The sequence below is a fragment of the Eumetopias jubatus genome, unplaced genomic scaffold (assembly GCF_037043125.1).
Source record: "Eumetopias jubatus isolate StellerSeaLion01/CBP00866 unplaced genomic scaffold, mEumJub1_p1.0 scaffold_27, whole genome shotgun sequence".
Taxonomy (NCBI): Eukaryota; Metazoa; Chordata; class Mammalia; order Carnivora; family Otariidae; genus Eumetopias; species Eumetopias jubatus.
The window spans coordinates 2,196,260-2,210,115 of NW_028274833.1; the positions used below are offsets into that span (position 1 = coordinate 2,196,260).

At 61.4% G+C, this 13,856-nt stretch overlaps 1 protein-coding gene across 1 annotated transcript; it reads left to right on the forward strand.

Annotated features, from left to right (window-relative positions):
* The first annotated feature begins 203 nt into the window (after positions 1 to 203).
* Positions 204 to 12,949, forward strand: LOC148162026 (testis-specific Y-encoded protein 3-like). Its single transcript, XM_088020459.1, has 11 exons — positions 204 to 215; positions 335 to 500; positions 1,059 to 1,205; positions 1,269 to 1,459; positions 2,173 to 2,250; positions 2,390 to 2,501; positions 2,600 to 2,745; positions 2,839 to 2,923; positions 4,972 to 5,029; positions 12,720 to 12,795; positions 12,899 to 12,949. Exons 1-11 carry the CDS (start codon positions 204 to 206, stop codon positions 12,947 to 12,949), a joined length of 1,122 nt encoding a protein of 373 aa, XP_087876585.1.
* Positions 12,950 to 13,856: the final 907 nt, after the last annotated feature.

A 13,856-nucleotide genomic window follows, 5' to 3' on the forward strand; every position in this document is an offset into this window, starting at 1 on the left:
GGCAGGCTCCCTTGCTGGATGGCTGTCTCCCGTGGGGGCGAGAGGCGGGGCCGGCGGCGGCCACGCCCACCACCGTGAGACTAGTTGGACCCGGGGGCCGGACCGCGTCCTGGGCGTGGCTCAGGGACTCCATCCTGCCAGGGCCGCACGGGTGCTCCAGCCACGTCGGCCCCTTGGACACCCGGCCACAGGCCCTTGTGCGCATGCGTCCCAGAGTCCGGCAGCCTCGGGGAAGAGACCGTTATCGGTCGCCGCCCCTGGGCGCCGGACGGAGCCCCAGCTGCCGAGCCGCTTGCGGAGGCCTGCGCTCACACCTCCAGCCTTTCCCTCGCAGCTGCCCCAGCGAGGCAGGGTCCGGGGGTGGCGAGGCGGGGTCCGGGGGCGGCGGGGCGGTCCCCAGAATCCTGAACCCGCCTCAGTCGGGGAAGGGGCCGGTCACGAGGTGTCTGTGCCCGGGGATAGAGGCCCCCGGGGCGCGCCGGGGGCGCTGAAGGCCCTAGGTGTGGGGATGGCCGACGAGGCTGTGCGGGAAGGGGAGGAGCGATGGGAGAGAGAGGATGCCATCCTGGTGGTGGAGCTGGTCCTAGTGGGGGCTGACCTGAGGTTGGTGCTGCAACTGGCCGTGTTGGAGGGGGAGGACGGAGAGGACGAGGAGGACACGGAGGAGGCCGTGGAGGAGGTAGACGAGGCTGACACGGAGGAGGAAGACGAGGCTAGGGAGCTTGAGGAGTCGGAGGAGGAGGGGGAGGGGGATGGTGAGGGAGAGGAGGCGGAGGAGGAGGGGGAGGGGGAGGAGGAGGAGGAGGAGGCTGACAAGGCTGTGGAGGAAGAGGGCGACGAGGCTGTAGTGGCTGAGCAAGAGCAGGGGGAGGAGGAGGAGGATGTGGACAGGGAGGAGGAGGGGGAGCCTGAGCATGCTGAGAAGGAGGAGGCTGAGGAGGCTGAGCAGGAGCCAAGGGCGGAGGAGAAGCCCGAGGAAGAGGAGGAGGTGGAGGGGCCTGAAGAGGCTGAGCAAGAGGAAGGGGAGGAACAGGCTGAGGAGCAGGCTGTTGTGGAAGAGGCTGAGGTGGAGGAGGCTAAGGAGGAGCATGTTGGAGAGGAGGTGGCTGAGGCAGAGGAGGCTGAGGAGTGCGAGGAGCCTGAGGAGGGAGAGGAGGCTCAAGAGGCTGAGGAGGAGGCTGAGCACGAGGACCAGAGGGAGGAGGGCCAGAAGGAGGAAGAAGGGGCGCAGGAGCTGCAGGAGAAGCAGAAAGGGGAAGAACAGCCAGAGGGGCGGCGGGGTCCGATCCCGTCCCCGCTCGAGGCTCTAGAGGCCTTGCAGTCAGAGCTGGAGCCCGAGAATAAACAAGCCAGCAGGTCCTCCTCTCGGCTCAGACTGAGCTATTGTCGGAGGCGGCAGCGTCACCTGGAACACCGAAGCGCCCTTATCCGGGGCATCCCTGGCTTCTGGGCCAAGGCTGTATCCTTGACGCTGTCATGGAGGAACCCGGATGTGGCCGGGCTAGAGCAAGAGGAACTGAAGGGAGGGGGCCGTTGTGTATCAAAATACATCGGTTGGAGAACCCCCCTCAACCCCAGCCACACCCCCGGCCGCGCCGCGGTGTGGGGGCCACGCTCATGGCCTGGTGATCCCGACAGCCTCAACATCCTCGTTCTGGGGGTGGGGTGGGGCCTGTGGGCCTCAGAGTGCTCTTGATGTGGGAAGAGGCACTGGAAGACCAGTGGGGGAGTAGGAGCAGAGGTCCAGCTCAGAATTAGGAATTAGGAGCCGCTGCAGGGCTTCTTCTCACAAACAGCTGGAGGCAAAGCTCAGGTTCCCCTCGGGGAACGCAGCAGGCCAGTGGCTGTGAGTGCCCACCTGCTCAGCCTGAGGCAGGAACGTGTGCTTGTCCGGAGATGAGCTAGTTGTGTCTGGCCGTCAGCACAGGAGGATGAGCTGGGGAGGGGGGTGTGGGGCGGGAGGGGTGGTCTCTGAGCATGCACAGCTTCCTGTGTGAGTGCCGAGATCTGCAGCATCCCCTGTGGGGACCCAGCGGGCCTTGACGCAGCCCGTGGGGAGGGAATGCAACCCGGGGAATCAGAGGGGAGGCAGTGCCCGGCCGCTGTCCAGACTTGCTCTGTTGTTGTAGCTCTTTCATCTCCAGCCCTCGGAGGGTCCTTGACTCACAGCAGTTTGTGAACCACCCCCAGATGTCAGCCGTGATCAGTAAGGAAGATGAAGGCCTCCTTGGCTACATGACGGATTTGAAGGTCTGGCGTGGCAGACTGAGACCGGGGCGGGGGACGGGAGTGGGGAGCGTGCCGAAGTGATCCATCTCTGAAGTCAGGACGGGGAGGTTCTGCTGGACAGAGATTTCACCCCCGTCTCCCCCACTCTGCCACCCAGCAGGTGGAGGATCTCAGGTTTCCCCGTGATTGCCGCCAGATCCTGCTCTTCTTTCGCAAGAACCCCTACTTCCGGAATGAAGTCGTTGTGAAGGAGTATGTCCTCAGCGCTGCTGGTAAGAGGCCGCCGCATGGATGGGCGGCCACAGGGACAGGAGGGGGGTCGAACCCGATTCTTTACCCGGTGCCTTCTCACATCCTTGTCTTCCGGCAGGGTACGGGCCTTCTCATTCCACTCCCATCCAGTGGCACCAGGATTATGAACAGGAGGCCTACAGTCGCAGGGACCACAACACCAGTCTTAACTTCTTCAACTGGTTCTCTGACCCCAGCTTTGCCAGCTCTAGCAGGATAGCCGAGGTGGGGCCCTGTGACAAACAGCGGGAAGGACCCTGCTGGGCTCCCCGGCTGCTTGGGATGGGCCTCTGAGCCCTGCCCCGTTTCCCCTGCCAGATCATCATGGACGACCGGTGGCCCAACCCCCTGTTGTACTACATGAGGAAGAAGGCCCCAGGAGAGGGAACCGAGAGGAGGACAGGTGAGGGACCCAGGGTGTGGATGCCGAAATGTGCGCCATGGGGCTGTGTGGAACCTCGGCTCCACCAATGGAGACCCTGAGGCGTAGAGGAACTCTCCAACGCAGGGACCCCGGGTCAAAAGGGCATCACCGTCAGAGAGGGAGATTGGACAAGTGCAGTGCCAAACGGCTTCTGCCTGGGGAATCTTGAGGCAGGCGGGGCCAGGCAGCATCCATGAGCAGAGCTGGAGAGGCAAAGGCGGCTCGGCAGCTGCACTTGGGGGAATTGTCATTCCGGGGCCATGAGCCCCAACCTCAGGTCTCCTAGCATCGCCTTACACTTAGGCCCACCAAAGTTGCCTCCCGTCATGCTTGGCAGAGACATGTGGGTATCCTGGCGCAAAGGCTCACCCCGCCGCCCCGTCACCTTTCTGTGTTGGTCTGGACACCACCGTTGAACCCTTCATTTCCATAGGCAGCTCATTTCCTCACGTCCCCAGGCATGCCGAAAGCACTGGCCAGGGTGCACAGATTAGTTGAATACATGGGTGGAGGAAAGGTAAGGAGATCTCAGTCAGCAGCAGGGAGTGGCATGGGAGAGGGACCGCCGTTCCCAGGGAGGGCCTTCAAACCCTGAAGCAACCTTACCTATGGCCCAGAGAAGGTACACACGGGTCTCCTCCTGTGTGTGTGTGTGTCTGTCTGCGTCTCGGTGTGTCTGACCCTCCCAGGGAGCATCAAGAATTTGAGATGAATATGAGGGAGCATCGCACTTGACCGAAGCCAGTCCAGAAGCTTCAGATGCTCAGGCCAGTTCCTCTGCGCAGGAAGTAACCGAAGACTGGTGCGGGGGCGAAACATGGGGCAGATTGAGGCCCCAGGAGCCCTGGAAAAACATTGAAAGGTTGATAAACAAGGTCAAGTGTGCTTTGTGTGTGTGCACGCGCGTGTGCGCTGGCGCTCGGGTGTGCGCGCTCCCCTTTGGGGATGGGGGTCGGGGAAGGGCCTGAGCACATCGGCCTCATGTGGGTGTTTGAATTCTCTGCCTGGGCATTGCCGGCCCGTGGAATGGCTCGGCCTGTATGCTTGCCCAGAGGGCTAGGTCACACATGCGTGGGGACTGCATCCCAGGGGGCAGAGGTCCTTCCCCTGGAGGTGCGGGGGTGCTGGGCAGGGAGCGGAAATGAGACCAAGGCCCGCTCCCTGGGGCTCATCTCTTCCCTGGAGAAATGAGGACGTTCAAGGAAAGGGAGCGACGAGCCAGGGCCAATGTGTGTAGGACCCAGGTTCAGTGGATGGAGATGACAGTCGTCCAGGGATGCTCCCTGGTGGGTGACCTCAGACACATCCACTGCAAACGCCACGGGGGAGGCGGGGGGAGAACCCAAGTTTCATTACTCAGTTGAGCGGGCGCTGGAGCTCTTCCTGGGCCTAGGAATGCGCACAGGCTCTTGCTGACACGGTCAGCCTCTCAGAAGCAGCAACGATGATAGTGAGTGTGGGTCAGGCCTGATGGCGGGACGCTGGGAGAGGGGACAGAGTGAGGTGGGAAGGTAGGAAGGATGGCACTCTCAGTCGGGCACAGGAGCCAGGGCGAGCATCTAATCTGTGGGGAAAGACACGCATACACACACACACACGCACAGATGCACACTCAGGGGCACAATCACTCACCCCCCATACAGACACACTCTTTCAGGCACTCCCACACACTGACACCCACACTCACTCTCACTCACCGCCCCACCCACACTCCTTCACTGACCCACATCCCCTGACATACGCCCACTCGGTCCCTCACTCAGGCACACACTCACTCAGCCCCCTCCCCCACAGGCTCCTTCACTCACATGTCCTGACACTCACACACTGACGCACCCATGCTCCCCCAGAAGCCCTAGGCCCCTGTTTCCCTAGGGCCCTCGTTTGGGGTCCGCCAGAGTGCAGACAGTCCGAGGGGAGGGGCGGGGGTAGCACGATTGGTAAGTGCAAGGGACGGGCCACTCACCCGTGTGCTCTCTGTCCCATGATGACTCTGGGGCTGATATCCCTTAGCCTTCTGTGCGTAGGTCCATGGAAAGACCTGGAGCATACAGAGCAGCTGTCTAACGCCACACCCAGGAGGCGGTGAGGTGAGCCACTGGGGTGGTCTTCCCCCAAGCGGACGTCTGCTTTCCTGAGATGCCTCTGCCTGGGGAAGCTGGCAGACGACCGAGTCCGCTGCCAGTAGAGTGGGGAGATGTGAGCGTTTGCCCCACGAGGCTCTTCTCCATCCCCAGCTAAAGTGGCTGCAAGGACAGCAGCCCTGAGGGTGACGGACGATACTAACATTCCTGCCCCCCACCGCGCCACACCCTGTGAAGCTCCCCGCTCCACAACTTCCGGGAAGTACGGCGGCTCTTTCCCAGAGGAGGGTTTGGCAGTCAAACAGCACGGATGCTGCTTGTCCCTTTCAGTATGCAGGACAGATCGCCTATCCAGCGTCAGGTTGTGGATTTGATGATCTGTAGGACCTAGCCTTGCCCCTTCCAGGGTGGGAAGAGGCGCCTGAGGCTCTAGGACGGAAGGCTTGGCTCTCTCAGACTGCGGGGAGACTGGCCTTCTCAGCTTCTTGGTCTGTAAATGCCGGGGTACCCGCCAGCTGGCCATTGGCTCCGCTTGTGCAGGTCAGATGAAAGTGTGACCTCAGAATCCGCAGCGGGACCAGGATAGCTCCCATGTTGGCGCACGGTCTGAGGGTTGTCCTAGGCTGGGCCGTTTTGGTGGACCGCAGGGTGTTCCTCTACACTTGTGCGGTTTGCTCGGGTGTTGCTGAGGACCAAAAGATTGGGGGGAGAGTTGGGCATAGGGGCCCCCACCTCTCAGCATCTCTGGCCAGCGCTCGGGCAACGGCGTGACGTTGAGGCCCGGCCCGGAGAGAAGGGTCAGGCGGGGGTGGGGGGCGGACGCTTTGGGAGATCAGGGAGCCCCAGATGTCAGGAGTCAATTGGATGCTGAGGGCGTCAGGGCCAGGGTCCCCAACAGGAAAGCGGGGAGCCGGGACAGCTCAGACAAAACTGTGCTGGCGTCCCGTTTGACCGCTTGGATAAGACCATGAGAGCATCCTGTCTAGCAGGCTCTGCAGGGGTGACCTTTCCAGCACGACCCAAAACCAAGCCACTAACCATGACACATCCGTCGCTGTCACGTGCTGAGGCACTTAGTCTCGAGATGTCGGCCCACAAGACCCATCATCACGGTAGACGGGGGCGTGATCCAAGCCCTGATTGGCAACACTTTGGCAACAAATCCACAGGCGGTCCACACTCAAGGTCCTGGAAAGAGCTTATAAGAAACCCTAAGTCTGAACGGGAACCCAGCAGCCTTCTCAGGGACTTTTGTACTCTGGCTCAATAAACTTTCCCTGCTGCCCAGTGCTCTTCGTCTGGTCTACCTCTTCCTTCCTCGAAGCAGCGCGGCCAAGACCCCAGGCACTAAGGGAACAAAACTCCTGTAACCCAGAGTGCAGTCTGATCGGAGAGGACCGCCTCAGGAATTCATGAGCGTTCTGGCTCCATGGTTCTGAAGCACGTGCTTCAGTCCCTGGCCTCTCTGGGTCTTCGAGTTCTTCTCTGCGTAAAGGGTGGATCGCGGGCGTCCCACTTTGCCCGTGTTTCTGTGTCTTCCTGAGCGTGCCTTGCCTTGGTGTGTCTTGGCCTGGCTCTGCCTGTGCCGTCATGTCTCGGTTCTCGCATCCACGCCTGAGCCCCGGACGGGCACACCTGCGCCCCCATAAGTGCCTTGGGCTTTGCGAGTCTCGCTGCTTTGCTCCAGCTGCCGGGCTGTTGACCTGACTTGCGTCTGTTGTGAGAGTTCCTGTCTCTGAGTCTGTCTGCCTGTGGATTGGACCCCGTTCCTTCCATTTCGGGATCGGAATCCTGGCCTCCTCAAAATGGGCAGGAGGGGTGGGGGTGCGGGTGGTGCTTTACTAATCACTGGTGAGCCCTGTGTAGTCCTTTGCTGCCCGTACCGTATTGGGCGCTGTGACACCTCCTTCAGTACAGATGAGCAGCCACACACCGAACCACCAGTCAGCGAGCGGCAGGGATCAGAGTGGCCTCGCTTAGGGCGTAAGGTCACTCTTACTCCGTCCTCCCTCTTCCAACTGCTCTCTGGCCTCGGGCCTAAAAGGTCAGTCTCTTGCACGGAGCATAGACTTGGGCAGCTTTTCAAAGGCAGAACGTTCTGCTGTTGTGCACATTGAGCGGGTTGCTGCCTACCCTCTTTACTGACCAGGGCAGATTGGCGTCCGCTGATGCACTACTTGGTTTCTGCGTACCCCGCGACATTTCCCATCCTCAATGCCTCCGTTACTTCCTCCTCTGGTGTCTCATTCATGTTTTAGGTACATGTGAACACTGACATCTTTGACACCGCAGGATGGAGCTCTGCTCGGCCTAGGAGAAGTTTGAGTTGCAGTGTGTGTGAGGGAGGTACGCAGGGTCGCGTCAGGGACGTGCGGGTGTCCGTCACGTCCACGGGGTCCTTCCTGCCCCCTTCGTTCTGAAATCTCTCTGCAAACGCTTGGCTTATCCACACGCTAGGGACACAGCCAAGTACGGTTTCCTGCAGGCCTCGGGCACCTTGGGTCTGCAGAACTCCTGCGCCTGGCTGACCTGAGTCTTCATACCCTCGGGCCGACACCTCCCCCTTGTGCCCTCCCCACAGCCCTCCCCCACCCTGTTCACCACGTAACCTCAACTTTCCCCTCTGGTTGCTTGCACACCTCGGACTTAACTTTCAGCTTCCGCATTCATGGGTGGTTCCATCCAGTAGGCCCCCTTCTGGGGCTGGCTTCTTTCACTTTAGCACAGTGCTTTACCGCATCTACGTTGAACGCACCTTTTCGGTGCTCCCCCCTCTCACATTGCAGCAAACACCTTAGCCGGGGGGGACCCAGGTCGGCCAATAATACGGACTTGGTTGGCGTAAGGCACGAGGGGCCTGCTCCCGGCTGTCTGTCATGACTCCACGGAAGGGCATCAAACAGCATACAAGATACAGCTCTGTGCGTGCTCAGCTGAGGAATGCAGACGGATGCCTGCTTGGACGGATTTGTCTTTGGGGCCAGATAGGCAGCCCAGAGTACTTCCATACTCAAATCCTGCTCTGGTGTTTGTTTTGCATGTACTCTACGGGGTGCCTTATTTCAGGCCAGCAGCTTGACTTAATGGACACACGGACGCGCTTCATTTCGGCAGGCCGGACTCTCCTTAGCATAGAGCCCCGCCTCCCACCTCCATCCCAGCCCCACCCTTCCGGACCCACGGGCTCATCCTCCCACTCCTTCTCCTTTTGTCTTGTGAACATTTTCTGGGTCATTGGTGCCGAACATCGCCTGCACGTTACAGTAGTTTATCTCTGAACCTGCCGAACGTATCACGTACCGTGTTCTGGCCTCCGTGCATCCGTAGGGGAAGCTGGCTCTTCCTCTCCCTGAGGCTCCCTGGTGTGTGATCGGTCAGTCCCAACTCTGTAGGCTGCCAAGAGACATGTCTCTGCCTCGCTGGTCCACTGGCCTGGGCATCTCTTGGGAGTGTGCCTTCCACTAGGAGCGCACCGGGCTCCTTGGATTTGCAGAGTGAGTATTGTGGGCCAATGTGCAAAGCCCTGTCACCTTAGGTCTTCGTGCAACTGCTGCGTGACTAACTCCCTCCCACCTGACTCTGGCGTTCCCGACTCGTGCCTGCCGGTGGTGGGCATGAGGGTTTCCCGCAGACCTCTGAGAAGCCTTCACTTCATTGCTTTGGGGCTTTGCCTCTCCATCTCACCCCGCATGACCTCGTGGGATCTGTCTGCAGGTCCACAGGTGCCTTCAGATCTCCTCTTGACGTCCAGGGAGGAATGTTTCCTTTCAGGCTGTAGGCTTTGCACTGTACAGAATTCAGCCTCCCTCCCTGCCTCCGGCCGTCCTCGCTTCCTCCCTCTCTCCCGCCCCCCTCCCTCCCTGTCCCCATGCCTCCCTCCTCCTCTGCCCTCCTCTCTCCCTCGCACCCCCTCCTCTCACTCCCTGTTCCTCTCCCTGGGCCCACCCTCTCTCCTCCTCTCCTTCTCCGCGCTGCTCTGCGTTGTTATCCGTGCAGGGTCCCCCGTTTGCGTCGACAACTAGAGTTTGAAACGGTGACGCGCTACCGCCCAGAACCGGGCACTTCACCCCAAGGGGGCTCCTCCGGCCTCTTTCCGGTCAAATAGCCCCTCCTGCCACGGGCGGGCCGACTCATTTCTCTTATGGACGGGAGGCCCTCCCACGGTGCAACACCAACACCCTTAGCCTTGCCATCACCCACTGGGCCTTCCTCCAACCTCATGCATCGTGCATCGTACACATTCCAGAATGCCTCCCTGCAGCGGACCGGCATGAGGTGTGGGACTGTCACCAAGGACATGCTGAGTACCGGAGAAAGGGCAGGCTGTGCTGCAAGTACTCACTTTGCCATCTGCTCCCTGGGTGGCACTCCACTGAGTGAGAGACAGACCATGGAAGAACTTGCAGCAGAGCTGGGGCAGCCAAGACAGCCACAGCTCCTCAGCAGGGCGATTTAAAGCAGGCTCTGTGGACCATTAGGCTGGAGCTCGGACATCCCTGGCAGTTAGGGTGAGGCGGGAAGGCAGACACAGGGAAAGGGAGCGCAGAAGTCAGACAAGGAGGGAGAAAGCAAAGATGAAGGGCCCAGCAGAGGAAAGTATGATAGGAGCGAGAACTACCAGTGGCTTTAACGAAAGAACACACCCAGAGTTATTACCCTTTAGGCTACGTGGGCGGCCCATTAGCATGCCACCGAGTCCCAATCGCGGACCTCACCGGGGCTGTGCCGGTGGTTGTGTAAGCACAGAGGTGACCTCGGACCTTGGCTCCTTGTTAATTTCAGGCCAAATATCTGTGTGTGGTTCCTCTCTTTGTAGGAGAGGCAGGCCGTTGGGGCGGGGAGGTCCCTGCGTTCGTGATCCTGCTGGGCAGCCTCCTGACTCCCTCGCGCACCGGTCGGGGAAACGGGGGAGTGCCATGTGGACAGCCATGTGGCGGTGGTTGGAGCACCGGCTGATGACTTCAGGGCTTCGCCCCGGCGTGACTAAGAAGGGGCCGGGTGAGGTTTCCGGGCGGCGGGCAGTCACCCTATTGAGCCGCTGGGTTTGAATTCCCCGGTGCCAGTAGCGTGTTCCCAGGGGAACTGATGAGAAGGTGAACACGAGGTTTGTGATAGCAGGGACCTCCCAGGAATGGCCTGGGAGGTGTCAGTGAAGAAAATGGGCAGGGACCCGTCACGGACGCCAAAGCTGAGCAGATGCACTTGCGCACCGGCTCCCACGGGGGCGAGGGGCGGGGCCAGGTGCTGCCACGCCCACCGCAGTGCATCTGGTGGGTTCCCGGGGCCGGTGAGCGTCCTGGGCGTGAGGCCGGGGTTCCTTCCCGCGAAGGCCACATGCGCCCCCCCGCCCCGCCACCCAGACGCCACCGGTCCCCAAGGCTTTGTGCGCATGCGTTCCCCAGGCCCGAGGCCTCTGCTAGGTACGGGCCTCCAGCCGTGGGCGCCAGAGCTCCACCTGCCGGCCGCTTGTGGGAGCCGCGTGCTCGCCCCTCCAGCTCCTTCCCTCGGTGGCTGCGGTGGTTCGGTCCAGGGCCCCATGGAGAGCGAGGCGGGGTCCGGGGATGCCGGGGCTGCCCCGGCATCCTTGGACCAGCTTAGTCCGCTGCCGCTGAGGGGGTCGTGGGGAGGAGGGGGCCCGTGGGGAGGCAGATGCCTGGAGCGAGGCTGGGGTGCCAGAGGCCCTGGGGCGGGGGGCATGGCGGCAGAGGCTGTGCGGGAGGCTGAGAACCGGCACCGCAGAGGCGAGGCCGGCCCGGGGGAGAATTTGGTGGCCCTGGGGGGAGTTCTCACCTGGCTCGCCGGAGGGACATCATATCCAGTGCATCCCAGGCCGTATCCTTCCTCCGGCTGGTGGGGCTCGGCTGCTGTGGAGGATCACCGAGAGGAGGGCAGCAGCATAGCCACGGCCACGGCCATGAGCGCTGGGGGAAGGGCTCTTCGCCCCCTTCCCTGGTGGGAGTGGGCCCACGATCCCTACAATGCACAGCAGAGGAAGCCGGGGCGTGGCAGGGTTGAGAACGCTGGGGCTGCGCCCTCTCCAGACCCTGTCTGTGCAGAAGCTGCGGGCGGAAGCTTTGGACTCCCAACAGCCTTGCAGGGTTCAGGGAACACGGGTCAACACGCTTCGACAAGTAGTGTAGCACGAAGCCCGCTTGGCTCAGAGTAGATATTGGAAGGAAACGTTTGCATGGGGCAGACGGAGAGGCTGCCCTCCCCCCTTCCCTGTCCTTCAGAGCCTGCGTGGTTTTCCAAATTTCCAAAGTTCAGGGCTGACCCACAATGTCGTCCACTCTCGGGTTGCCAAGCCAGTCAGCCGGCCGCCTCGCTTCGGCCGACCGCGGGAACCCAGACACGGCGCTGCCGGGATGCTGCAAACTCTGTCTCCACAGGCCCCACACAGCCAGGCCGGGACCCCAGGCCCAGGCGCCTACCCGCACCTTTCCTCCCTGCCTGTCGCTCCCTCTCTGTGTCCTCGCCCGCCCTCTCCCCCTGTCCTCTCTGCCCTCCCTCTGTGTCCCTTCCTCCCGGTGTGCGGTCTCTCTGTCCCTCTCTCTCTTTTCCTTTCCCCCTGCCCCCACCTACCGCTTTCCCTCCCTCACTCGCTGACTCTGCCAGGACCACCCTTTGGGCCGTGGGTGCGCAGCCATGCTCCAGGTGACACGAGCGCCCCCCTCCTGGGCACAGGAGGCCCCTCAAAGTCACGGGGCTTCAGGCAAACACACAAGCAATCCCGGCCGTGACAGTGGGACGGGGCACACCCAGCCGTCCAAAGCAGTGACTGCCTGCAGGCCACACGCACAGGCCAGGGGGACGTGGGAACAGAGAGCAGTCAGGCCCTCGGCCTTGCCCTGTCGCGGGCAGGCAGCCTCAGAGGTGCTGGAAGCCAAGGGACTACCCAGGGTGAAGCAGGTGGGAAGAAAGTGCAGGTGCTGACGAGGTTGGGAGGGCGGCAGTGCTTGGCGTTTCTGCACTTTTGCAACTTCCGTCGCTTCCTCTCAGCCGGGAAGGTCCGGGTGGCTCCTGCCTCTCTTTCCGTAGCACGTGCCGGCGAGGCTCCTTGACCCAACGCAGATCCTGAAACACCCCAAGATATCAGCTGTGATGGGTGACCAGGACAGAGACGTGCTCAGCTACATGACCAATTTGGAGGTCAGTCCTGGGAGACGGAGGCTGGGGGAGGACCGGTGGGCGTGGGGTTTGAGCAGGAGGGGGCCGGGCAACGTGGTTCAGTGCTGCAGCCAGGCAAACAGCTCGGGGCACCTAGAAGACACGTTCCCCCTTCCCGTCCTCTTTCTTCGGCGGGGCAGGTGGAGGTACTGGGCCATCCCAAATACCGCTTCAGTTTGATGTTTTCCATTGGAAGCAACCCCTACTTCCAGAACAAAGTGATCATTAGGGTGTATCGCCTTAGCATTGCCGGTGGGAGTGAGCTTGAGCTTCGAGGATGTTCGGGGCGGGCGGGGGGGAGCACTTGGGAACGGGAGGGGAGGTGCGTGGGATCTCCAGCATGGGGTGGACCAGGCCCAGGAGGGAGACCGGCTGGGAGGTTGAGAGGAAGAGAAGGCGAGAGGGCGTGGGTCCTAGGCCGTGGAGAGCCTCTCCTAAATTTTCCCTTCCTGCAGGATATAGGGCGAGTCGTTCCACACCTGTCCAGTGTTTTGGGACTATGAACATGGATCTGCCTGCCACAGGCACGACACCACCAGCCTTAACTTCTTCAACTGGTTGTGTGACCCCAGCGTCCCAGGTTCTAACAGGATCGCCGAGGTGGGGCCCCTGGCGGCCTTCGTCGGCCGGGCTGATGCCCGAGCCCCGGCTGCTTGGAACGGGGTCCAGGGCCTGTGCTCAGCTGGCCTGTTTCGCCTACCAGGTCGTCATCGAAGACCTGTGGCCCAATCCTCTGCTGTACTACCCGAGTTAGGAAGGCATCCGAAGGGAATGAACTGCGAGGAGTGCCTGTCGGTGAGAAGCCAGGGCTGCTGGGTCCTGACTTGTGTGTGTGGAAGTTGCCGTGGGACAGGCAGATTAGTGGTGGGGAAACTGAGGCTCAGAGGAGACTGGGCCCCAGCTCACCCAGGGAGCGGGTAGCAGGGTGAGAAGTGAACCTAGGGGAACTCAGCACACATCCAGGTGGGTGCGTCCATGCGGGCAAGTTCAGGCCCCCCATGCTGGCAGCCGGAACGTCCCAGGTCACACGGGAGAAGCAAGGTTTCTCCACCCCGTTATTCTGAACTGACACCTGTGCGCATCAGCCCCTTTCTCAGGACCCCGGCCTCTCGTTCAGTTGGGGATGTTCTGCCAGTCTTTTCGATTGGAGCTCCTTTTCCCAGCCCGCTCCTTGCCGAAATTCCCCCACTTCGCTCCATGTTCCAGACCCCCCCGTGGCTTCCCACGGCCTCATGGCCATTCTTCGGAATGGCACTGGGCCATGGGCTGGAGGCTCCTGAGTCTCTAGGTGAGGAGGAACAGGATCTCACGAGGACAGAGGACACCCTCATCCCGCCTTGGCTATCCTTGGCATTATGCAATTTCACGAATCCCTAACGTGTGTGTGTGTGTGTGTGTGTGTGTGTGTGCGCGCGCGCGCGCGTGCGCCCAGGTCACAGTAGCTGTGTGGACGTGGACCACACAGAGATCAGAGTCTGACCAACCAGAAGATGTCAAGGAGATATTCACCACTGTGAACGATGGGAGGATGAGTTAGGTGGTGCTTTGCCTGCACAGGACAGAAATGGGGGAAAGGATCACGTGTGGCAGCTCTGGAGAGTATCCAGCACGTATCTGAACAGATGGCGAGAGACATAAGTTAAGAAGGGCTGTGCATCTGT

Bases quoted from the DNA above. Each gene is read 5' to 3' on its own strand.
- LOC148162026 (XM_088020459.1), top strand. The intron at 1,206-1,268 runs GCCAGAAGGAGG...AAGAACAGCCAG, and splicing joins CGAGGACCAGAGGGAGGAGG to AGGGGCGGCGGGGTCCGATC. The intron at 5,030-12,719 runs GTGAGGTGAGCC...TGCCTGCCACAG, and splicing joins AACGCCACACCCAGGAGGCG to GCACGACACCACCAGCCTTA.